Genomic DNA, 26,766 nt, shown 5'->3' with positions numbered 1-26,766 from the left:
AGGTCAATCGTAATAAGAAGATAAATATATATGTTTGCTGTTTTTTTTTTTTTCTAGTACATACAGCTATGTATAAAAATCGACCGGTTTCTATTCTTATCGATGTTATAAACTTATAAAAAATAAACAAACAAACGGAGATTACTCCCGATATATTGAAAATCGCACGCGACACAATCTTGATGAGTTTATAGGTACAATAATTTTTTTTATAAAGAAAAATTTCAGTCGATTGATCCAAATTGATCAGACAAGCACTATATATTAAAATGTACTTAATATTATATCGTATCGATCGTAGTAGACTAATAAGTTCGCAATAAATTGATCAATGGCTCAGAGTCAATAATTCTGAATTCATATTGAAACTTTATTCGAATTTATATATCTAAAAACAATTACAATAGAATCTTTAAAAGCAACATGATTCTTATCCTTATTAAATCAATTAATTTCGATCTCAATAAATCCTTTCGCGCAAAAATTATTACATCCAAAATAATTGAAAAAATTGTATTTTATTAATAAAAAGAAAAAACCTACAAATGTAAATTTTAATCAAATAGAAAGCAACACGTGCAGCGCGAGTGAGAGATAAAAATGAAAAAGCAAATTAATTAATTAAGCGATAAGAATTTCAAGTATGCTAAGAATTGAATAATTAATTATAATTTATAAATATATATATATATGTAAATTAATAATAAATTTCTCTTAGCCGTACAACTCTTATGATATCGTGGAATATTTCAACGAGGATGAACCGATAAATCGCGCACTTTCGCTTTTATCGATATTATCACGACATCGAACATCGCGGCCAAGACAATTGCAGTGCCACTCGATTAACGTAGATATAACGAGACGAATAACGATAACGCTAATGAAATCTTTGAAGGTTCGTGACGCGCTCGAGACAAGACTGCACGCGGCTCGCCCGTTAAAACAACACTAAGGCGTGTGTTGTCCCTCTTGTTACTTTCGTCCCGTGTAACGTATGTTGTACCCAGGATATGTATATAGGAACTACAATACGCTAGAGAGCACGTGAGATCGGCGCAAGCGTGTTGACGAGTGTCCCTCGCGCTATATATATATACGGAACTATAGTATTGCAGTACCTATCCGTTTATATTCGTCGTGAAATTATTTATTGGCTTTTCGCGAGAGAGATGGATTCATGCAACAGTTAATTTTTAATCGAAAATAGAGACAAAGAGACGCGTTACACCGCGCGAGATATTGGTTTTCTTCTTCCTTTTTTTTTTTTTTTTTTTTACGATTATTGGATCTCGTATAATCGTGTAAGAGTTGTAATGTTTTCATCGACAAACGGGCAACAAATGTAAACCCTTATTTGAATAACTTTGGAAATTTTTTTTCTTTTTAGATTTTATATTCGTATCACATTTATCGATGCCTTGTCATTTTTTTTGATACTAGAAATTTTCGTTTTATCTTGAATAATAAAATCGCGCAATTTAAGCTACAGAATTTACAATACTATATTATTATTATTTTTTTTTTATAAATGATGAGAAAAATTGAATTTTTAATGATGATTCTTCAAATCAATATTTGATCAATAAATATAATATATGCATATATAATGTATTTCGAAATTAATCATCCCATGGATGTTATCAAATAACAGCCTGGGATCGACGTAAGAACTATAAAACAGTTTCGTCCTGTACAGAAGTAATTAGTAAGATTTATCGAAAGATCTGAGAAAGATGAGATTTTTCAATCAATATTCATTCAAATGTATGCAATTTATATTTTTTAATCTTTATATTTATTCAATATTTATTAATATTTTTGTAACATTATCCAATAATTATTTCATAAATGTATTAAATATGTATATATAAAAAATGAATTTTTATATATATAAAAATTATTTTTTGTATAATTATTATATATAATTTATATATTAAATAATAAATTTTTTACAAATAATTATATAATAATATTCATTTACGTATATATTAATATAAGACACTCTCCAGAAGTGAAAGTATAATATAATTCAATTAAAATTCTTTCTAATTATATTGCAGTCTTCGACTTTACTCATCATCATAATCGCAATCTCGCAATCGGGAAGCCGCGAAATTTCGCTTCGCCGCTCCAGCGGAAGGGTTAGAGGGACGGGGGAAAAATTATGGGGAGGGTGGGGGAGGGGAGGGAATCGGCGCACGCGATTTTATTGCCGGAAAGGAGAAACTACCGGAGGTATCTTTCGAGAAAGAAAAGAGGTGGCACGCTAGTAGCTACTCGAATGTAGGTCGGCGTATAACGCAGGTCGTTCCGGTAGTTTTATTGATTTTTTCCGCGCACACCCAATTCCAGCCGAGAGTCTACAATGTAATACGTATATACGTATATGTGACATATACGTAAAATACGTACGTACACGCTACGTCATCTCGCGATGCGTGCGCGAGGCGCGCGAAAGGTCGCGGAAGATCATCGCCGCTGCTGCGATCCCCTCCATCCCCCCCTTGACCCTTCCTTCAACCTTACCCCGCTTCCGAATTTAGTGATGGGTGATCTCGATTCGATTTTCAGAAAATCGATTTTTTTTAACCCTTTGAGTCACAGAGACCCACCTTTTTTAATGTTTTAACTACTTTTTTATCAACAAATACCGGATTTTTTCTTTCTACAGAGTTCTCTAGAACATCAATAAGTGTAAAAAAATATGAACAGTCATTAATTGTTAATTGCAAAAATACCATATATAAACAGTCAACATTAGTACTTTTTTTTAACGAAAAAATGCATTTTCTACTAATCTATTATGACAATAAATACGGCAATTTTTTTATAATCTTAGTACACTCTAAAGTATTTTTCACAATTTTTTTAGAATTTTCCACCGTGTTGTTTTTGTTAAATCCTCCTTTTTTTGATAAAAAATATATAAAAACCAATATTTTCTGTTCTAAGTTAAAAGTAACAGTTGTACTCCTTTTAAATTTTTTCTCTGAAGGTTTTTTAAATCGCAGAATCTGAATCTAAAGGAAAAAAATTTTAATTTCCAAAATTTAATATAGGGATTCAATAGGGCGAAAGTAAAATTTTGAAAATCTCATCTGGCATATTGGATCCGTCATCTTGAATTTTGAAAATCTGACAACGGATTCGTAATCAGCGACCCCAAAAACCCTTATATACCAAATTTTATAAAATATTGACAATTAGAAAAAAATTCGTGACTCAAAAAGTTAAATGGATTCTTTACTGTTCGATTCTTATACGAATCGATTCTTTTTGTAGAAAATCGAATTTCGATCTGCCAGAAGTGGCGTTCTTCAATCTGCGCACGAATGGAAAATTGAATAAATATATTAAAAAAAAAAAAAAAAAAAAAAAAAAAAAAATGTTTTAAAATATTTTTATTCTTTTTTTAAATATTATGGAGTATCTCCGAAACTAATGTCAAATAATTTGATAAATCAAATTATTTTAAAGTAAAACATAATTTACTATAGTTATGCAAATATAATCCATCTTACAAAATTATGACTTTTTAGTTTTTGTTATATAGTTTTGATTTTTTAGATCGATTTTGACGAAATCGATTCATTTGGTCCGATTTTTTTTTAGTAAATCGACTTCAGCTACTTCAATTCAAGATCGATTAAAAAATCGCCCATCACTATTCCGAATACGACACGAGATCGCGAGAGAAGGTGGGGGAGGGGGAGAGGCGCAGAGGAATATTCTACTTTTTTTTTTCGATTATAGTCTTATAATCTTGTCCCTTTTAAAATTATCTCATATTTTTTATAAACTATATAAATATATGTATAATTTTATATCGAGGAAATATTTGACGATATTGAACGATACATTCGACATTTTTGTCAAATTAATTTCCATATGATTTATTTAACGCAATTATCTCTCTCTTTGGATATAATAAAATTTTTACACGAAATATTCATAATATCGCCTTTAAGAGCATATTTTTTTTTTTTTATACGATGCAAGAGATGCATGCAAAACAAGACAAAAGGCAAGCCTTGACAATTATCGAGAAATTCTATATTCTATAATTAATCTCTTATTCAATGTAAGAAGCAATAAAAACAGGTATATATTACGAGAGGACATATCTTAAAGAAGTCAAATGAGGAGAAAATATATAAATAATTGTCTTCGGTATTTACAGTACGAACGAATTATCCAAATAATGCACCTCGATAAATCTTTTTTTTTTTTTAAATTGGGTCGATATATAACATATGATGACATCACACTTAAAAAAGAAAGTTGAGCTTTATATATGCGTCATGCATGATTCTGTCAGCTTTAATAAGAGCTTACGTCGTATTCCCCAATCCATCATGTCGACCGGTTTATTTATTAAACTTCGTGGTCCCTTGGTCGATTATTGCTTCCGCTGCTTGAAATATATTGGTCCCCTTCGTTGTTGCTTTCCTTCGTTGTTCCGTGAAACTTGGAAACTTGCTGGTCCCTCGCAAGCTGGTTAAGCGAACCTTATCAACTAGTTGTGAAGTCGATGGAGCGTTGAGGTATATAATCAAATCACTTGAGCATCAACTGCTCCTAACAACACTGACGAGCTTGAAATGGTGATTAAACCCAAACTTACTCCCATCCCATCCTCATCGATGATGTTTGATTTATATCCCGGTGATGACATTACCCAGACCGTTAAATATAAAAATAAGAACACGCTTCTTCTCTTCTTTTATTTTTAATAATGACACAACTGGAAGAACAATAAATTTATTTCGGACAAAAATCTCTTGATACTGATGACAGCACGCTTGGGGAAGATGCGTTCATAGGTACAATATCGCGCTGATAGTCGTATCAAGATCTTGCTTCAGATAACGACACAGCTCTCGCAAATAAATTGCAATATATTTGTGGGTCGTGCGACTTATGAAAGGAACTATCGTATTGACGATCTCGGATAAAGAAATTGTCTACTGTGGTGTGCGACGTTGATAAGTCAATAGTATATCATCGATCACAGTCGACGATGTCCTTGAATCAGCCTCTTGCTTATTTTTCTAGATTTATATGACATTTAAAGATATAGTTGAATAAAGGTCGCACGAGTCTGGTCCACATAGTAAATCACAAAGATAATCTGTAGCGGCGGTGATTAATGATCACCGTGAGATTGTTGCTTCAAAATCCCATAGAGAGGTACAATAATCATCAGTAATGCTGGATCGGTCGTTTTTGATTAAATAGACTTTGTCAATTGACAATTGCTGGTCAAAAAAGACCAGCTGTACAATCTTTCCACTTTTTTATGATATCTCAATAATACTAGGTCATCACACATACACACACACACACACACACACAGCAATCTTTTATACTGTCTGTTATATTGTAACTTATTCATGTAATCGATATAGTGGGTTTTGCCCTTTACGAAAGAATTACGAGAGGCGATATAATACTCCTATTGTTACGATCCTCTTCCTCTACAATTCCTTACAATTAGATCATCTTAAGTAATAGATGCAATAAGTTGGATTGCATCAAATTACCGAGTATGTTGGTTCAATTGAATAAGATTAGTAGGTCATTCTTTGCGTTTGCGGAGAGTTACGAGATTGCGTAGAGTGAATCCACCTTGATTCATCAACTCCCCTTGATATGTCGATCGGCCAGATACGGCGATGCCGATGTTTCGCGTTGTATTTGCAACAATTGTAACAGCTATTTACACCTTGGTTTGGATTAGCGCCGAGTGTTACGACTATCCCGTGCGTGGGTGGACTCGCTTTCACTGCTGTAAACCGTCTTTGATACGTCGACGGGCTAATCGGATTCGGTAACGCCACGCCTCGGACCCCTCGCATTATATGCGTGTAATTGCGTGACGGCTGTTTACTTCTTCTTCTTCTTATGATCACCGGGCAATTACAGCCGCGCGCGTGGGTGGATCCAATTTTATGAAGCGTTGTAAATTTTTTCCCGACGACCACAATAAGTCAGCCGAGTTCGTCGCTGGGCTATTAATACTCTCCGTCGTATTTATTGCAAATTGTTGCAAAGAATAAGCACACACATACACACACGCATATATACATATGTATGGATCACCAGATGCGTAGGTAAATGAATACCCTTTCGTCGAGTCTTCTCGTGATGATTAAACGACTTGGAGCTCGACGTGAAAGCATTTTTTAAACAAACCAAATCTGGTCGTACGCACAATTAATATATATACATATATGTATATAAATCAATGTATACGGAAGGCAACATGCACGCCTTCGGCGTTGAACTTTCACATCTTTTTTTTTTTTTTTTTTTAAGTGAGGTGTTTGCGTTGATGGAACAATTCTAATTTCTTCGCGAGATCGTCGGGACAGGTTTTTGACCAAAGAAAAAAAAATCACTGGCAATTATCGAGATCGCGGGCAATTATTGTCCGCCACGAATGATGACGTTGAAATGGGGGCAAAGAGAACGACGAGGCGGCGGCGACGACGGCGCCCGCGCACTGGCATCGGTACCGACGACAATGAGCCAACTGAGGCGATGTTGGCATCGGCTGTTTCTCCACCCCTTCGTCGCGTCGGCTCCTTCTTCTCTCTTTCTCTCTCTCGCTCTTCCTTTGCTCCTTTTTTTCGTCGAATTTCGCCCAGCTGATATTAAGCTTCTGTTATGTGCGTGCAGAGCACAATCGTATAAATATAATTCTTTCTTTGATGTCGCCTCCCTTTATCTTCTCCTTTCTAGTCAAACTTTTATTCTTTTCTCATAAGTTCTGACGTCAATCCATTTCATTGAATTATTCCTCTTTTTTTTTTTTTTTTTTTTTTTTTTTTTTTTTATCTTACCATCTCTTTTCTTTATAGATTCTTTCTTCCTCCGTTTTTGTCTGATTGTATTATTTTTTTTATCATTTTCATTATTTATTATTATTTTTTTTGTATTATAATGTTAAGTTTTTTAAAAATTACAGATGATTATTTTTAGGATTTATATTTAATTTAATTTTATTATTTTTATAATTCACGCTTAATAATTTTGAGTTTTTTATTAGTCTTATATATAATAGAAATATTTCAAAATTTATATTCACATTTTATGTAATTTTTTTTTTATTTAATCTTTGAGATTAATAAAATAATTTTAATAAATTTTGTTTAATTTAAATTAAAATTCTGTGTAAATAAACTATGGACAAATAAGTTAAAGATTTCTATCATGTACAAAACAAAACTAAAGTTTACGACAAGTTATTTCTTTCCTTTACTGTCACTTTATATAATGTATCATATATTGAATAATTAAAACTGTACCATGGTTCCAGAAAATCTCATAATATAAAAATAAGCAGAGATTACAAGCTATCATTGTTGACAGACCTTATATTAAATTACCGTGGCAATATTAATTCAATATTAAACTCTCGATGGAAGATTGAAAGACAAAAAATTTAATGTAAAATAACTTTTTTTTCTAAATATAAATTTCAATATATAGCCTCAACTAATTAAATGTAAAGAACGCAAATTTAGATTAAACACTTTAAAATCATAAGTGCTTTTTTTCCTATTATATATTGTATATTATATATTGAAATAATAATATACAAATAAAATGCTTACGAGAATCATGGCTAGTTATTAAATCCAAAACATTTTCATAAATTCTTACCTGGCGTGTATGACGGATGATTCATTACTATCGCCAGGGGACACTCGTCGTCGTCCAATATGTACTCCTGATGCGCGTTGCCACCCACATTCGCATTATTAACCTACATCATAAATAAAATAATAATTTTAACGCTTTTAACAATAAATATCTAATACTTATACATATTACTAAATCTGATAAAATTTTCAACTAGCAGATTCACCATGTTCTGATATAAAAAATATATATTATATAAATATTTTAAAATATTTAATCTTATGCCAACAGCAGTATTTATATCTAGCATATTAAAAAACATTTTAATGCCTTCGACGAATTTTCTTATCATATCTTATTGCAAAAATAGGCCATTTTATCATCTAATTATAATTAAACAAAATATATGAATATTATTTAAGACAACCAACGTTCCTATTTTAAACTTCAAATCTCGTTAATATGTTTATTATTTTATTATCATAATCTTTCTATTTTTGTCTCTTTGTTATCAGAATTATTTTCTTCTCTCGTCTTATAATACAGTTACCAAATTTTATAAATTATTTTATATAAATATGTATAGTAACGTTCTAACAATAGTTCGTGAATAAACGACGATCTCATGTATATGCTAACCTGCACGAGGCAATACAACTGCGGGTCCTCTTTTTCTAGGCTGTATTTAACTAACATTTCTCGCACAACTTGAGCGGCAGAGTCTCGCACGCTCAACAGCAATGTTTTGTATGGCACGGCGTTGCACAACGCTTCGCCATAAATTTTTAATGTACCGCCAGTGTCGGGTCCGCCGTCTTTATTGAGAAAGAGCTGGAGCTTCCTCTCAAGCTTTTGTTGGCGACGGCGTCTCATCACCGCTTCTGGATTCGAGATGCTCCTCGTGAAACTGGTCTCGGGTAGTTCTGCAAGCGATAACATCATCGTTAGTATCGAAAGAAAAAAACATTCTTATTAGTTGTGTAAGAAAATATCTTGATTTAGCTCTCGCGCTGATCACACTAAACAATCATCGACGATTGAACTAAAATAATTGTGCCTGACGTATCAAACTATTTTCAGACCTTGCATTTATGCTTAGAGGAGATAAAAAATATTACACTAGAGGACATGATGAAGAAAATTAACTGCAGACAGATTTTAGAGAGCAATCTCTTTCAGTCGCGTTCTCCAAAGGCTTTTTTAGTTTATGTTTAATGGTTCGACACAAACAAAAGGAACATATAAAAATAATGGTTGCTAACCCATATAGAGCTTTTCCGCGACGCCGTTCTGATCGCCAGGCGCAGCGTTTTCGTCTTGCTCCAAGCTCTTCAGCCGACTGAGCTTCTCTTGCTTCTTGATCTGCTTTTTCTCCCGCTTGCTCAGCTTCCTTCGAAAGCTGAAAGCCTCGGCTGAAGAAAAAGCGACGCCCTGTGCACTCGACGTGTCGTCGATTCTTTTCAGCAAGAAGCGACCCTCGCGATCATCTATGTGCCAATTTAGTTGAACCAGCAACGGCTTCTCTTCCAATCCAAGCTTACGATCTTCTGGAAATCAAGAAAAAGTTTCATTATATGTATAATATTAATACAAAGTAAAACTATTAAATACATAATAAAAGATTGAAATTAAAGCTCAATTTTCTCACAAAAAAAAAAAAAAAAAAAAATTTTTTTAAACATTAAATTTATATATTCACAAACATGATTTAAAACTTAAATATGTATAATTTAAAAAATAGTTGACAGAAAAACTTGTGTGTAATATTAATATAAGAAATTTAATTTTTAAAAATTAATTATATTTAAATACACACACTTTATATAGTATAATTTATGCCTTAATTTCATACAATTATATATTATTAGCTGAATTAAAACAATTAATAAATTCATACTTATTTAATATTACCTTCTTGTTAAACATATAGTTTTAGTCATAGCTAAATTTTGTCTTTTATTATGTAATGTAGATTGCAATTTGATTTAACCCACCTCCATTCTCGTGAATCTCGTAAAGAGCATATTCCGGGACGGACAACATTCTCATATCAGGACGAAACTTTTCTATGAGCGTTTCTATTACTACCGGGACGGTCGCATCCGAGGCAACTCTGATGCATTTGGTAGCGACCTTCTGGCCACTGTCTTGAAAGTAGAATCTCATTACGCCATGAAACACCAAATCCTGTCAAAAAAAAAAAAAAAAAAAAAAAAAAAGAGATTAGAATACAAATGAAATAAGTCACATGAATAATAATATCTATTGTTGAATTAAAAATTAAGGTATTTGCAGAGAGCTCTTGCAATACTCACCTCATTGGGTTCCGAAAGTTCAAACAGGTCCAAACGATTGGCATTCCACTGTTGTATGACTCCCCTGAGAGCCTCTCGCTCTGCCCTCTTGTTCGCCAAATCCGCTGCCATCCTGAAAAACACGATGCACAAGGTTCATATAATTGCAGGTAACAAGCACAGCTGCAGAAACTAGTGTATGAGTCAGTGTGTGTGGTGTGTACGATTTTCTGAGGACATAAATTCACAGAAATTCCGCTTTTTTTTTTTTTTTTTAAAGATCAACAAACATATCTTCAATCCAATAATCGAACAACGCCATAAAGTTTTGCCTGTAAAAAATAAATTTGAATTTTCAAGAAAAAACAATGTAGAATTTAATTGAACTTATATTTTCCGAAAAACACGCAAGATACTTGTTGATTTTGTTTTTCGCCCCTTTAGAAATGAATCCTAAAGCCGTCCCTAACTTGTCCGGCGTTGTAATATACCTCGTCGAGATAAATTATCACGGCAGAAATAAAGTACGAGGCGTCTGTTCGGTACGCCAGGCCACCCTATCACGTTGTCTGTTATGATTCTGGCTATGCAACACGAGTGTCCGATGCATGCGATGCATCTAGGAACGACTCCTCCTTGAATACTACAAACTATATAGGGTGTTCGAGAAAAGGTGTACATTACAGCTTCCGAAATTTGACAAGTGTTGAATTTGACAGCTAATCTCCAGATTAAAGTTAATCAAATTTCACTCAGTTAAACTAAAAACTAATTTAAAAAAAAGGTTTTTGTTTAACTTGAATTAATTAATAACTTAATTAGCTAAAAAAAAATCAAATGTGGTTTATTAATCAGGTTGTCAAGTAAGCCAACACATGCAATGTGTGTGTGTTAATTAACTTAAATCGTATAGCTAAACGAAATCTGCCTCGAAGTTTCCTCCGAACGATCCTCGACAGGCAGTCACGTGCCAAGCATTCCTGTCATACCCCTCCTTCTCAATCTTAAAACCTTAAAAGCGCGTTCAGGCATTTCTTTTAAGGATTCGTTGTATTTTAACCTCCCGATGCACAAGTTAATTTTTATCTTACGTATATTATACCTTTTTAAAAAATACTTATTATAAGTAGTATGAATTATAATCCAATTATAAAATCTAAAATAAAAATCTTAACAATCTCGTCGCATATTTTAACTTGAATTTTCCAACGTCACGTGCAAAGCAAGATTAGATAATAACCTAACTCTGGCCTTTTTTTTATATTTATCTCGAGGTTAATTTTCACGAACCGTTAAAACCGATTGTTTGACCGACAAAAAGGCTCACGTGACTAAAAATAAAAATATCAATTCATTTTTTTTGATCACGTGATCGCTCAAACAATCGGTTTCAGCGGCTCGTGAAGAAAATTTACCTTTATAGGTAAATATTGAAAAAAAATGCAATAACCGTGTTTAGGAGTAAAATGGGATTACAAGCTAAATAGGAAGTTTGCATTAAAAAAAAAAAAAAAATACATTTTTTTATATATGTAATTTAAATATATATTATTATAAATTTATTTATAAGAAAATTTTAAATTTTAATCAATAGGAAGGTATTAAAAAATTAAATTAAAATTTAATAAAATTTAAATTGTGAGAAAACGATTTTGATTGGTCGGAGTGCGTGACGTCACAGTGCAATAATTTCAAACGTTTGTTTTCTGTATTCTGTATTGCGATATTCGGTCATTCTTGATCTCGAGGTACAAAGAAAAACAATTTATTGGCTGTTTTAATTATTGTACTTTTACATAGAGATACAAAAGAGGTTTTGTACATGTTACCTTTGCCCATTTTCACAATAACTGGATATTTTAATAAATAAAAATAGTGTGTTGTCACTGTATATATTGATTAGGTTTGGGGGGACGCTATTTCACGCTATTTAGCGCTATTAGCGTCTCCCCGAATGCAGATATTGCACTGTGACGTCACATCGCGTTCGGGAGGACTCGGTCGTTTCCAGATCGTATTTGACAATTTCAAATAATGTAATTTTTACTATTGATTTTCTCCTTTAATTTGCATTAAAAAATTACAAAAAAAAATAATTACATTTAAAATTATATGTATATAAATTATAAAATGCAATTGTTTTTCAAAATCATGCAAACTCCTTATTGAACACGTTTTTTTGTGTCCGCTTCAGATTTAGATTCGCCAGCGCACTTTGCACCGAATGAACTGTTTAAATTGTCCTTTCAGTTATAAGTCCCTTTTGACACAAATCTTTTTTTTTTTTTGGATCAGTTTCCAACCTCGAGATTTTATAAATATTTTTTGTTAAACAATGGATTAAAAATGGCACGGACACGAAAGAGCCACGTGTTCAGTTTGAGGATTAAATTGGAAGATGTAGATCGATGGGAGTTAACGCGCTCTTGGAATGAGAAAATGATGGAATCGCGGAATTCTAGGCCACCTCTCATCCATTAAGGTCTAATCGCACGATCACCGGCTGCGATATCGTTGCAGGTAACCTCGCTGAAGATAAGTAAAACCGCGATGACTCATACGCTAAAATATGAGGCGCGCGTCACTCGTTTGCCTTGCAAACTTGCGAGCATCGCAAGTAGATAGAAGACGGCGAGGATATGGTGCAATCGAGGGGTCTCTGCGACAAAATTTATACAATAACCCGCACGCATACTGCGTAATTAAATTTAAATCGCGATTTATTTCGCATTACGCGATCCACGCATCGTCAATGGAATCGTGATACGAACTTTCTCGCTCGCGAGTGCCAATCTCCTCCGAGGAGTGTCAACCTCATCACGCATTCAAAGCACGTAACGCGTCTCGCCTCGGCCCCGACGTAGTACAATCGAGTACATTAATATACTCATGCATTCACGAGGATAGATGCACGACTCATGCAGTCTCTTTGTTTTTTTTTTTTTTTTTTTTTTGGAAAATATACCTACACTAAGAAGTTGCTTAAGAATTCAGCCGCATTTTTGTCTGAATTTTCAAATTTCGGGATCTCAAAGTAATTTATCTTAATAATCATTTTGTCCCTATTTTTTACAGCAGTCGAGATGTGTCAATTAATTATACAGTTGGAAAAAAAGAATTCTTTTTTATAGTTTCTTTTATGCCGAATATGATTCTCGCTCCCAAATTGCTCCATCACATCACACTTTTAGAAAATTTGCAGTTTAAATTGCAAGAAAGAGCTATTTTAACATATTTAATATATATTTTAATGTATTTTTCAAATTATATTTATCACATTATGGTATGTGTGACGTATAAAGAAGTTTCATTGCAATCAGAATTAAGTATGTGGATTTTCAACCTTCAAAAAATGTGTTGCATCGACAGTTAATTAGATATTCATGATTAAAAGGATCTGTATATTAAGTAGTTTTCAATTATGTTTATTCAAATTTGAAGATTTTTTGGTCGCTGAAATTTCATCCCAAAAAATTAATGAGAAAATTAGTATATATGTCAAAATAGAAGAAAAATTAAAATTAAATATATATGCATAAACGTAAATTAAATAGACATTAATTAAAATTAAAATCAATAAATGTAATCGTCAGAATAAAAAAATTTGAAGAGGTTTAGATTTTTGCAAAAATGTATATATACATTTTGAATCTGTAAATTTTGACATCAGATTCGCTTTCAGCAACTCAAAAAAATATATTCAGCATGAAAGAAAAAAAAATGACTGGTTCTTGTGTATTCGAAAAAAGTAATTTTTTATTGAGCTGTATTAGTCGAGCGGAAAGCATACGCTTTTAAGCCTAAGTGTCACAAAGAAGACTTGGTGGTGAAGTTTAATAGCACGAAACACTACTTCTGCACCTGTCTATACAACACGTTTTACTACAAGCGTAGCTTCTCTTTCTCTCTCCCCTTCCCCACCTCTACCGCCCTACGCTACTACGTTCTTTACTATTATATGCCATAAGAGACGAAGAGACCAAGCATTCATCAGGTCTCCCGCGTCTCGGAGAAACTTCGGTAAACACTGGACATTGAATGGAAACGCCTCTGAACATGAAGGCCTATTTAAACGAAACAATCTTTTCTTTCGAAATTTTTCTATGTACGTGTCGGCGCCAATTCATGGTGATTAAACCGCTTCTTCAGGACGTGTCGTTTTTTTTTTTTTTTCAAAGGGACCTGTCCTGCATACCTAAAGTTTGTCCTCCAAATGTATCCCAATATCTTGCACTTATAAAGTATGGTTGAGATGTTTCAGAAATGTTTCACACGCTACGTTTCTCGTTAAAATTTTGTAAAACAAATTTAAGTATAAATTTAATAAAATATAAATGTAAAAAAAAAAAAAAAAAAAAAAAAAAAACAAATATAAATGTAGTGACATAAATATTTTACAAAGTTGCAAATATTGCAATCCTTTTTCTTATCAGCTTTAAGAAACGTAGGAAAAAATATGATCATCCCATAAATACTATATTTTCGTTTACTTTCGTGTCGCTTCGAATTTTTACTCCATTTTGATATTGTACTCACTCTTCGGATACCGTCATTCTTTCAGAGTCTTCGAAGAAATGTTCTTTTCATGTCACATCAAAGAACACGTCGTCGAACCGCAAAGTCAATTCTGCCACTGTATTTTCTGGGAACGGAACGAACGATTCACAAAGTTGGACGTAACTCTCATCATTAAATTACAAAAAACAAAAAAAAAAATCAACATTTTCCCTGTTAAATTCTAATGTAAAATATTTTACTACTGAATGAAGAAACATTTATATAATTTAGATAAAAAAATATTGCGTTTGAAAGTAACTTTGAATAAGAAACGCTTTCAAGGAGGAAAAATTCAGACTTTATCTTTAGATTATTTTTATAAAAAAAAGGGAATAATCGGGACTTGATGTTGATTAATCTACGTGTCTATTAACCTTTTCTCTAGCAAAAATTAAAATTTTTTATCAAACACTGTGCAATTATCTCTCATAAAGCCCTCAAGAATTCAAAGTTCCTTGAAGAACAATGGCACTCCGGCAAATTCCGAGCTCCCTCAAACATCAGAACAGAGAACGAGCCTCACACTCTCTGCGAGTGATTCACAACAAACTGATTGTTTGAAGAGCCCGCGCTCCCTCTTTTGTCTTAACAAATATTTTCTCCCTCCATTGGTTTTCCACTTTTCTTCTACGCGTAGAAGACACTAATCTCGGGAGGGTCGGAATTTGTCTCGAGGGCGGTTCCGTCGCTTTTCTATCTCGTCCAATTCGAGGAAACGGGAGGGAGGGAGGGGGGAGGGAGGGAAGCGAACTTCCCCCAACACACCGTTTTTTCGGCACCGTCGCGTACGTACGTACAACAATCCAACACTCGATCCGCCACACCCAACGACGCTGCTCGTTGAATTCCACGCGTGACGACGACCACCGTGCGTACGGCAAAGCGACTGACAAACCGACGAGGTAACTCTGTCGGGCCCCGTGAAGAGGGAGGGAGGGAGGGGGGGGACGACGGGGAAAAGAGGGGACTTCCCTTGCTACGCACGATATCCTCCCCGCCTTTGAGGTCTCACCGGCCGTTAGGGCCGTTTTTTCGTGAATATGTATTCGTGTTATTTTGATCGCCAAGTTGAGGATTGATGAAATGAGAGGAGGAGCGAGAGAGATAAATATATACCTGATACCGGTGAAATTTGTGGTTTTTGCCATTTTGGTCACTTGTCCCCACTAGGTGTGATTAAGATCGTTGAGACGACACGCGAATTGTAGCGACACTACTCCTCGTTCGTTTATATAGTGTGTTTGAAATTCTTTCGCCGATCGGACGCACTCCGCGGTCCCGTTTCATCTCGTTTCCGCTCTTCTACGCCGCAATTTTCAACTGTACATATTACGACGAATTTCTCTGGATACGCACACACGGATCGCCGTGTGTACTACTATCGAGTAGTACACGCTTCTACCTGCTCTCGCCTTCCCTCCCTCCCTCTCTCTCACTCTTCCTCACTCTCACCCTCCCCTCTCCGATCCCTACTACTATTACGCTCGCACGTGAGGTACACACTGTTTCAGTGGTTCCCAAATCTTTCTGTGTGATGCACACACTAGGAACAAGGAAAGCCTTAACCCATAAAGTTAAGCGCATTTTAGGGCGTACTTAAATTGCTCCAAATGTGCTCAACTTGTACTTCTTTCAAGATTCTGGCGCCAGAATGTATACATGCTCGTAAACACAGAGTAAGTTCCAGATATTTTTTACTAAAAATTTAAATAATATCTTTCTTCTATGAGACAAGAATACTTTTTCCAAGATGTAATCGATTTGAAAACTATTAGAAATGTGTAAAACTTTATTCGCGTGTTATCATTAAACTTCATGCAGGAATAACTGCATTTTTTTGTATTTGTACTTATTTTAATATTTAGCTTTAAAACAAAATTTTGAAAAAAACAAATAAATAATCAAGTTTTTAAATAAGTCCTAACAAAAAATATCAATATATATATATATATATATATATATGTGCGTGTGTGTGCCAAATATTGATAATTCAATATATCATTGAATTATGAAAAAAACATTGAAAATTCTAACTATTTGTAAAAATTTTTTTTTAATTTGCACGTCACACTTTCTCGCCTCAAATTTTAATTATAAATTATTTTGCGAAATAGTATCATATATGACTCTCCCAGCAGCCAAACTGATCAATTTCATTTTTGAAATAAATTTCTGAACTATAATACCAGAACACGTAATTAATATTAATTGTACTCCGATATTAGCATTAATTATATGCTCTGATGTTAAAATTAAAATTCACAAGATGGAACTCTGATCAATTTTGGCTTCTAAGAGTACGTATAAATATCGAACAGTATCGTATAAAAAATTTTCTAAACTCTTTGCGATTCTTGAAGAGCGTCAACAAACTTTAGGCGCGCTTCGATGTTTTCGAGGTCATGTAATATTATATTAAAGAAAGATTGAGGAGAGCATTGTTAGATATCAAATGCTCTATACCGGCACCATCGAATTCGGTGGTGCGTGTAATTGTTGTGCGTATCGTGCTCGTTATGTTGCTCATCGTCCTTAGCCAGTCCCGGTGCACCGGAAAGCTCGCGACATAACATTGAGGAAATATTCGCATGAAAGATTTACATTTCGATCTGAAAAAAATCGCATAAATCGCTGACCTCGTTTCGATCTCATTTATAGCAGTACTCGAATATTCAAGAATAGTATTACATGATAATGCGATAAAATCAAAAGTAATGTTAAATTATAGAATTTAAGAATTTTTGAGTATAATATATTTGAATATAAATTGCCGCAAATATTATTATTTATTTAATTAATTAATAATTTATTTAATGTATTTGTAAAGAAAATGTATTCTATTTATCATATTTGGCAATTAAGTGACTTTCTGTAATTATCTTTTCCAATAATGTTATATTAGATTATATGTTATCTTAGTCTATTTAGATTTCATTTATTTATTTAATTTATTCAATTTGATTTTATTACTCGGATCTATTTCATTAATTTTATATCTATTTTCTCCTCAGTTAGTAGCTCTATGGATTTCAGATTTGAGATTAAATTTAAAGTAAAGTAATGTCACTGTCATTGTATTTATCTAATTTATTACATCATTTATTATTTCATTGTATTTAAGTTAATCAATTATGATTTGATATGCAAACGGAAAAGCAAGGATTAAATAACCAACAAACTATATTAGATTATATTATTGATAATAATTATATAATTATTTTTATAGTATTATTATTATAAATACATATTAAATTATTAATAAATGATGATTCCCTCAAATATACCGTGAGAGATGTTAAAAAAATATTTAAAAAAACGTAAGAAATTATTTCTTCTTCTACTATAAAATTATTTTACATCAAAGTCGTTCTTTTGTATAAAGTTTTACCCAGTTATACCCAGCAATGCATTCATTCGCGATCGATGAACGGTCCGTCTCGGACGAGTAATACCTGATTTTATCCTTCGAAAAACCGGTAGGAGACGCGAGGAACAGTCAATGGGAATATAATACCTGCCTTACAGGAGTATTCGAAAGGGTGAGCACATGCTCGTTCGTATAATGATATAATAACGCGAATCGCCACGAATGTCATCGCGCTCGTCTCGATTTACAATCAGAAAGTTTAAGTAACGGCGAGCGAATCGGATGACGATGCAGGATGAATCGAATTAACCATTTCCTCGATTTATTCGAACATATATATTTAAGTTCCGTATTTTTAGCTGATTAAATGTGTGCTCGCGTATTAACTTCCTTCGAGTCGCAATCGTTTCCAAAATATTATTATAATGTAATTATAAAAAAAATGAAAACAAATAAGTCGTAAAATAAATAAATAAATAATAAATTAAATAGTAAAAATCTGATATTTTACAATCAATTTTCTGCAAAAAATATTCAAAGCTGAATCAATAATTTTTGCAGTTTACTTGAATGTATGATGTTGATTCTTTTTCAATGTAATTTTTATAATTCGACTAAGAATTAAAAAATGTTTTGACAAATTTTATCAAGGAGGTATTGTTACGACATATAATAATTTTCAAAAGTGTTTTCGTCTCTTTCTTTTCTTTGGCTCTTTGTCAATAATATTTAATCGTTTTAGAATTATTCGTTGCGAAATCATGCGTTTGATACCTAATATCAATAATGGTTTTATCACGTCATTATTAGCATATCTTTAATATTAATATACCTTTAGTTTCTTTTTAATATACCTTTAAAAGATTTATCCTCTCTTTCACGCTTATTTTAATACTTGCTAGATATTAAATTCGACAATCGAATAGCTGATGGCAAAATTAATAGTTAAACGGAAATTAAATTACGAATTTTAGCATTTATTAAGAAAATTTTACCAAAGAGATCAAAGGCTATAGGATACTAAAAGTGGCCCGGACGAGTTTTGAAATAACATTTGGCCTGTCATGTCCTCAGTGTAAAAAAAAATGTTCCTCAAAATTTCAGCTCCCTAACTTTATTATTTCTTAAGTTATCGAGAAAAACATCATTTTCAGTTTTTATTTTTTCTTTCTGTAAATATTTGAGATGATTCCATATCGATTTTTTTCTGAATACTTATCAACGAAAGACACAAAAAAAATATTTTTTTCCATTAATTCTCGAATAAAAGCTCGATTTTTTAAAAAAGAATGAAATTAAGAAATGGCTTTTTTAACATGTTCCTTTCGAGGTTCAATCATCAAACTTTTATAAAATACTCTTTTTATAGCTCTCAATGTTCTCAAATTTTTTCAATTTTTTCGAGTTGGTGCAACATGATGAGAAAAATGGAAAATCTTTTTATTATTTTTCAGTAATAAAACGTAAAATTATTTATTTTCTTGTAATAATTATAGTAGTAATTATAATAATTGTAACAGTTATAATTATACTGCAGGATAGAAATATTTTTTATGCAAAAAAAATTTTAAAGTTTATGTAAAAGTTGTAATTTTTGAAAATTGTTTTTGCATAAAAAATATTTCTATTTTGTAGTGTAATTATAACTATTACAATTATCATTATTACTCTTATCATTACTATTATAATTATAGCGAAGAGATCACAAGAAAAATAAATAATTTTCCATCCTATTATCAAAAAATAATAATAAAAAGAAGATTTTTATTTTTTTTCACCATGTTGCATCAACTCGAAAAAATTGAAAAAATTTGAGAGTATTGAGACCTATAAAAAGAGTATTTTATAAAAGTTTGATGATTGAACCCCGAAAGAAACATGTTAAAAAAGCCATTTCTTAATTTCATTCTTTTTTTAAAAGTCGAGTTTTCATTCGAGATTAATGAAAGAATATTTTTTTGTGTCTTACATTGATAAGTGTTCAGAAAAAAATCGATACGCGATCATCTCGAATATTTACAGAAAAAAGAAATAAAAACTAAAAATGACATTTTTCTCGATAACTCGGCAAATAATAAAGTTAAGGAGCTGAAATTTTGAGGAAAATTTTCTTTTACAATGAGCAAATGACAGGCCAAGTATTATTTAAAATCAGGGGCACTTTATGCTTATCCGGCTATAGCCTTTGAGGAAAAAAGTTCTTTTTTTAAAAAAAAAAAAAATATATATATATATATATATATATATATATAACATGTATATAAAAAAATATGTATATATATAATTTTGTTTTCTTTTTGCGGTGAAAAAAAAAAGGACCAGCTGACTCATGGATAACTCCGTTTCCCAAGCAGTACGACCAAAACTCTGAATCTTCAGGCAACGACTATTATTATCGCGCATTTAATTGTGTTACCACTGTTGCACTATCGCGTTAATATACACATCGCAGACAATGTATATCCTAACAGCTTGTTTATTGCACTTAAGCGGCCGTTTCCTGCTTTGTGTCTAGGTATCTTGTCCCTCGTGTATATTCCGTAATGCACATTCCTGTAGCAAAAGAGCACGCATCGCTCTCTTCCCTCTCCCCCTTCCTAATTAATCGTCTGTCCGAATGTCCACGTCACGAAACACGCGTTGTGAATTAAAACGGCAAATTATACAGGAGTGGGTGCAATTTATACATCGCGCACTTTCTCTCGCTCGACAGATTCTTTTGATCTCCTATACACGATGATTAGCGCACCCTGTATAATAAATATTCGTATTATAAATATTTGTTGATTTTCGTTTAATTACTCGCGCGCGTGAATAAAGAATATTTCAGAATTATAATCTGCTACTCTTTTTATCACCCATTTCCCCACGTTATTAAATTTTTCTTTAATAATGAAAATTGTTCCCCAGATTATATACATAAAATTTAAATATATGTAACAAAATGATTTTTTGCGGAATTTAAATTTACATGGCTTCCTTGTCACAATATTTAAAAAATTGACAAATTCGCAGAAAAATTATGCTCTTGTATTAAAACTCGATTTCGCTGAAATGCTAAGATACTGTGAATATATAAAAATAGATTTTATCAGCAACCGAGTCTCTCAAAAATACGAGTGGTTTTTTTTTTTTCTGAATTCATCGTCGCGCTTTCGCGTTCGCAGCATCAGATTTTAACGGTATAACGCCATGGATACTTTCTACTCTCATTCATACTTTCTATACACAATTGCCATCGCCGGTGGAAATGCCGTCTCTATCAATCGTTTATATTCTGTATATTTTGATTTGCGTAAATTTCTTACAATTAGAGAAGAATGCAAGCGCGCTGATTCTGATGGTTTCATAAATCTTTCCTACGGTACTGGCGAGGGAAACCACGGGAGCACGAAGGTCGCGAGTATGTCATTGCATTGTCATTATATCTCGAATACCTCCAAGTGCCTAAATCTCTGCCGAGGCACATGTCACTGCGAGCGACAAATCCAAACGATCAACCGGAACAATCTTCTCGACGAAGCCATTGGTATCAGATAAAAATACCGTGTACTATGAAAAGCAGCGATAATCAAACATTAATTTAACCCTTTGAGTCACAGCGGGTCACCCAGAGACCCACCTCTTTTCGTAGGTTTTTAATGTTTTACTTTTTTATCAACAAATACCAGATTTTTTGTTTCTACAGAGTCTCTAGAACATCGATAAGTGTAAAAAAATATGAACAGCCATTGATTGTTAATTGCAAAAATATAAACAAACAGTCAGAATTAGTATTTTTTTTTACGAAAAAATGCATTTTCTACGAGGGGTTGGTCACTAACAGTTATAATGTACAAAAATTATCCTTAAATTATATCTCGGATTACCTAATAGTATTTCAAATTAAAAAGAAATTTTACTTTAAATTATTTTAACGCTAAAGATTATTTAGATTTATCAAAAATAACTTTAGTTTACCCAAAATTTTGCTGGGATTGCCGCTGAATTACCTAGCTCTTGTACAAAAATTACCTCAGTGACCAACCCCTCGATTTTCTACTAATCTATTATGACAATAAATACGGCAATTTTTTTATAATCTTAGTACCCTCTAAAGTATTTTTCAGAATTTTTTTAAAATTTTCCACCGTGTTGTTTTTGTTAAATCCTTTTTTTTTTGATAAAAAATATATAAAAAAACAATATTTTCTGTTCTAAATTAAAAGTAACAGTCGTATTCTTTTTTAAATGTTTTCTCTGAAGATTTTTTTAGATCGCAGAATCTGAATCTAAAGGAAAAGAAATTTAATTTCCAAAATTTAATATAGGGATCCAATACGGCGGAAGTAAAATTTCGTCTGCCATATTGGATCCGTCATCTTGAATTTTGGAAATCTGACAACGGATTCGTAATCAGCGACCCAAAAAACCCTTATATACCAAATTTTATAAAATAATGACAATTAGAAAAATTCGTGGCTCAAAGGGTTAATAGAATAAAATTTTATATATTTGTATATTAATTGATAAAGATACTATGTAATGTACTATGAAAATTGGTATCAAATAAAAATACTGTGCACTATGAAAAATAATGATGATGGAACATTAATTTAATAGAATAAAGTGTTATATATTTGTATATTAATTGATAAAAATATTATGTACTATGAAAAGTAGTGATAATCGAGCATTAATTTAATAGAATACAATTTTACATATTTGTATATTAATTGATAAAGACTATGTACTATAAAAATTGACATCAGATAAAAGTACTATGTACTATGGAAACTATAAAAGTATTATGAAAAATTGGTAGCAGATAAAAATATTATGAAAAGCAGTGATAATCAAACATTAATTTAATAGAATAAAATGTTATATATTTGTATATTTTAGTAAAGAAAAATTATATAAAGAAAAAATTCTTTTAAAAAATCTGAAAAACATTTTAAATTATTTATACAGCTTAATGAGATGAGGGATTTATTTTCGCTACAAAAATGTCTTTGAAAAATAAAATTATAGAATCTGCAATTAAATGGTAAAAAATCACTAACTTAATGGGTAAGAATTGTCAATAAAAAAAAAAAAATATTAGAGTACTGCAAATGAAAATTAATATGTATAGTAATAAGTACAATATTTTCTTGTTGAAACTTTTAACATAGTTGTCGATATTTGCAATTTTCAAATGTCCTCATTTATCTCTAAAACGATACATATATGTATTCTAACTTGAATGTCAATCGTAAAAAGCTGTCTAATGAAGTTGATAAGCAAATATGCAGCGCGCGTTTTTATATATAATAATAAAACGTTCATATTTCTTACACTTCTTATTGTACAAATAAATTTATAGATGAAAATTCGGTGTAAAATTCGGAAATCCTGTACCGATAGCGTAAGAAACACTGCGAGTGAAAGGCGGCAATAATCGGGAGCGTTATAAGGGGCGTTTAAAAAATTCGCATACTAGTTTACTGTATATATACACATGTGTGTGCGAGTAAATATTAAAAAAAAATACAGCAATTACATTACTTTTACTTCCTCTCCCGTAAAATGATAAAATTTTTGTATCGAATTAACCGATTCTTATATACATATATTTATGTTTCTCTTAGTGTGCTTAAGACAGCGATGTTATATTTTCGAGTATGTTTGATCGATCGCTCCTGTCTTTTTCTCACGGTCTCTTTTCTCTGCTTATTTATATTAAGACAAAGCGATATATTTTATTGCTTAAAGATTCGATTGAAATTTACATCCTCTGATAAGCTTTGCCTCGAGAGAAAATTATCGAGTTGTTATAATTATTATGAAATAATTTAAATTATTTCATAATTTATATATATATATATAGATATAAATATACACACACATATACATATAGAGAGAATTATTTATAGTTATATACCGTTATATATATATTATTGATGTAATTATAAATAAGTTTATCGATCCCCTCAAGGTTACAAATATTCTATTTACAAAAACAATGACTTACGTATATATATATATTAAATAACATATTTATTAAATCATATGTTATAAGTAAATGATAAATATTTTGTTTGAAATGAAGCAAACCTAAAACGCTTAACCCTTTGAGTGACAGCAGGTCACCCAGAGACCGACCTTTTTTTCGTAGTTTTTTATTGTTGTAACTACTTTTTTATCAAGAAATACCGGATTTTTTCTTTCTACAAAGTCTCTAGAACATCAATAAGTGTAAAAAAAATATAAACAGTCATTAATTGTTAATTGCAAAAATACCATATGTAAACAGTGAAAATTAGTACTTTTTTACGAAAATATGCATTTTCTACTAATCCATTATGACAATAAATATGACAATTTTTTTATAATCTTAGTACACTCTAAAGTATTTTTCACAATTTTTTTAGAATTTTCCACCGTGTTGTTTTTATTAAATCCTCCTTTTCTTGATAAAAAATATATATATAAAACAATATTTTCTGTTGCAAATTAAAAGTAACAGTCTTTATTCTTTTTTAAATTTTTTTCTCTGAAGGTTTTTTAGATCGCAGAATCTGAATCTAAAGGAAAAGAAATTTAATATAGCGGAAGTAAAATTTTGAAAAAAAAAAAAAAAAGAAAAGTTTTAGAAATTTTCCGCCGTCTAGAATTTTATAAAATACCGACAATTAGAAAAATTCGTGACTCGAAGGGTTAATTGCAGGTAATACGCAGGAATGCTGGTGTGATTTTTGGAGAGCCCGATTGAAGTTTCTCGAAATAAATAATAGCGCGTAACAGTAATCAATCGTGCGAGATGTGACGTGACGCGAAGCTGAGAAATAAGTAGAAAAGGCAGAGGAGAGCAACCTAACAGTCGGCGATATCGCTGTTGCGATCGCAATTCGAGTCAGGCACGGGCATGCCCGTCGGTGTCGCACACGATAAGAAGGCACGATATCAACAGGTCCGTCCGATACGCATCACGTCACCTCACGTCACGTAACGTCACACCGCTCGAGTCCGCTGTCGCGGACAAAGCGAGAGGTGCTGGGAACGCGTGCGCCAATCTCCCGTCACCTTCATCCACGAGTATTTTACTACGCATATATTTTATATTACCTATCGTTGGATGTCCAGGGATGGCGGGACGTTGGGTTTCTCCTTGAAAATTCCACTACCACCGGTACCGCTCCTCACCAATGCTCGCACGCTTGATCCGCCGCTTCTCGCGCTGCCACGCCGAGCGAACGCATATCTAGGCACTGTTCCCGGAGATCGATTCTGGAAAACGCAACCTGCGTTTTTCTACAGGTGTAGAATAAAAAAAAAAAAAAAAAAAAAAAAAGAAAGACAAACGGACGGTGCGTCGTCCTTCTCGCGTCGTCTCGCGACAACTGAGAGGCTGGGGAGTGACGTTAGCGTCGGGCGTGCTCGGAATTAGTCGCGAGTCGCTGGCCGACTGTCACCGGTGGCTCGTCGATACGCGCACGATACACTCACGCACTACGTCACTCTCTCTCTCTCGAAAACACGTACTGGACGCGATTATTATAACGCGCGCAAGCGTATGCACACGCGAGATGGGTGCGATGCAATGCCGCGTCGCGAACAGCACATACGGTGACGATCAACGATCAATTGGATCGTGGAGACCCCGTGCGGTGAAAATGCGAAGCTTCGGCTGCGGAGCTGTCAACTGTCAACGAGAAAAATTAAATTCCCTGTCCCCCCGTCGTAAAAATATACGTACGCTGGCCGACGAGAGGTCTGTTCTATCGTTAGTTGAATTGACTGCACTATATAATTCAAAGTTTATCTTTCTCCTTCGACTGCAGGAAGAAAAAGATAAGCTCTGAACTAGTGTAACCAGTTGAGCGAAAAAGAACGTATGTACAAAGAGGTCTGTTTCATTTTAGCCGCACTGATTCGAAGTTTGTCTTTTTTCTTCTGCGGTAAAAGAAGAAAGATAAACTCTAAACTAGTTCAGTTTAAAAGAAGAAATCTAACAATTCCCCTAGCTATTTAATTGGGATTGGTCAATTGTATAAGTTACCAGTTACGGTCCGCATAAATCAAACTTTATTGTCGCGCAGTGTGCAGGCAATAGGAACAGGGAATAACCCAAAGTAGGAACAATCCTTTGTTTTCTCGAGTCAGCTGCGCAGGTTTGTTTGCGCATCCGCTGTCACCGCCCACTGAGATCACCAATTCCATTCAACGTAGGGCGCGTTTGGGGAGACGCTATTAGCGCTAACAGCATCGTTCTATCTTTGTTCAACTTTTAATGAGTAACAAAGACAGAACGACACTGTTAGCGCTAATAGTATCTCCCCGAACGTGCTCGTAAAGTACTCGTTATTTAAATTACTGGATTATTCAAATTACAACTGTAGTGAATGAATATATAAAATTTAGAAGTCACCAATTTGTTCATTTATTACTTATTACCGCACAAAACGTGTATACATAGATGAAAAATTGATACTTTTAAATTGTATTAGAAAAAATTGGAAGAAAATTGGAACAAATAACATTTGCATTGTAAAATTCATTAAGAATTACACCTAAAAATTCATTCTTTTTTATTGATAATCAAAAAGTATATTATGCTTATATTTACATATTTTCCAACTCTAAAATTTATCTAATGAGACAAGATATTGCGAGAGAATTTTATTGAAAGAATTAATTAATTAATTAATTTCAGTTAATCAGTAAATTACTTTTTTTAGTAAAATATTTGTTTACTAATTTTCTCAGTAAAGTAAAATTAAATAATTAATACTTTTAGTATAATTAATTAATTAATTAATTAATGTTGTAATATTATATATATATATATATATATATATATATATATAATATTAATACATAATATAATTTATATTTAATATATATATATATATATATATATATATATAATATATA

At 32.4% G+C, this 26,766-nt stretch overlaps 1 protein-coding gene across 11 annotated transcripts in view; it reads right to left on the bottom strand.

Moving 5' to 3' along the window:
* Positions 1-25,358, bottom strand: part of Cno (adherens junction formation factor afadin) — a 48,180-nt gene extending 22,822 nt beyond the window's left edge. For 3 of the 11 annotated variants that reach the window (XM_072905731.1, XM_072905738.1, XM_072905740.1), the window contains exons 1-6: positions 15,618-15,893; positions 9,966-10,077; positions 9,645-9,837; positions 8,913-9,197; positions 8,290-8,573; positions 7,672-7,774 (exon numbers count right to left, since the gene is read on the bottom strand). In XM_072905731.1, coding sequence (XP_072761832.1) covers positions 7,672-7,774; positions 8,290-8,573; positions 8,913-9,197; positions 9,645-9,837; positions 9,966-10,077; positions 15,618-15,649 — 1,009 coding nt within the window. In that variant the 5' untranslated portion in view covers positions 15,650-15,893. The other 8 variants (XM_072905737.1, XM_072905736.1, XM_072905733.1 and 5 more) reach the window with 8 other exon arrangements.
* Between the last annotated feature and the right edge of the window lie 1,408 nt (positions 25,359-26,766).

The sequence above is a fragment of the Anoplolepis gracilipes genome, chromosome 14 (assembly GCF_047496725.1).
Source record: "Anoplolepis gracilipes chromosome 14, ASM4749672v1, whole genome shotgun sequence".
In the NCBI taxonomy this organism is placed as follows: Eukaryota; Metazoa; Arthropoda; class Insecta; order Hymenoptera; family Formicidae; genus Anoplolepis; species Anoplolepis gracilipes.
This window is presented reverse-complemented; position numbering and strand designations above follow the sequence as displayed.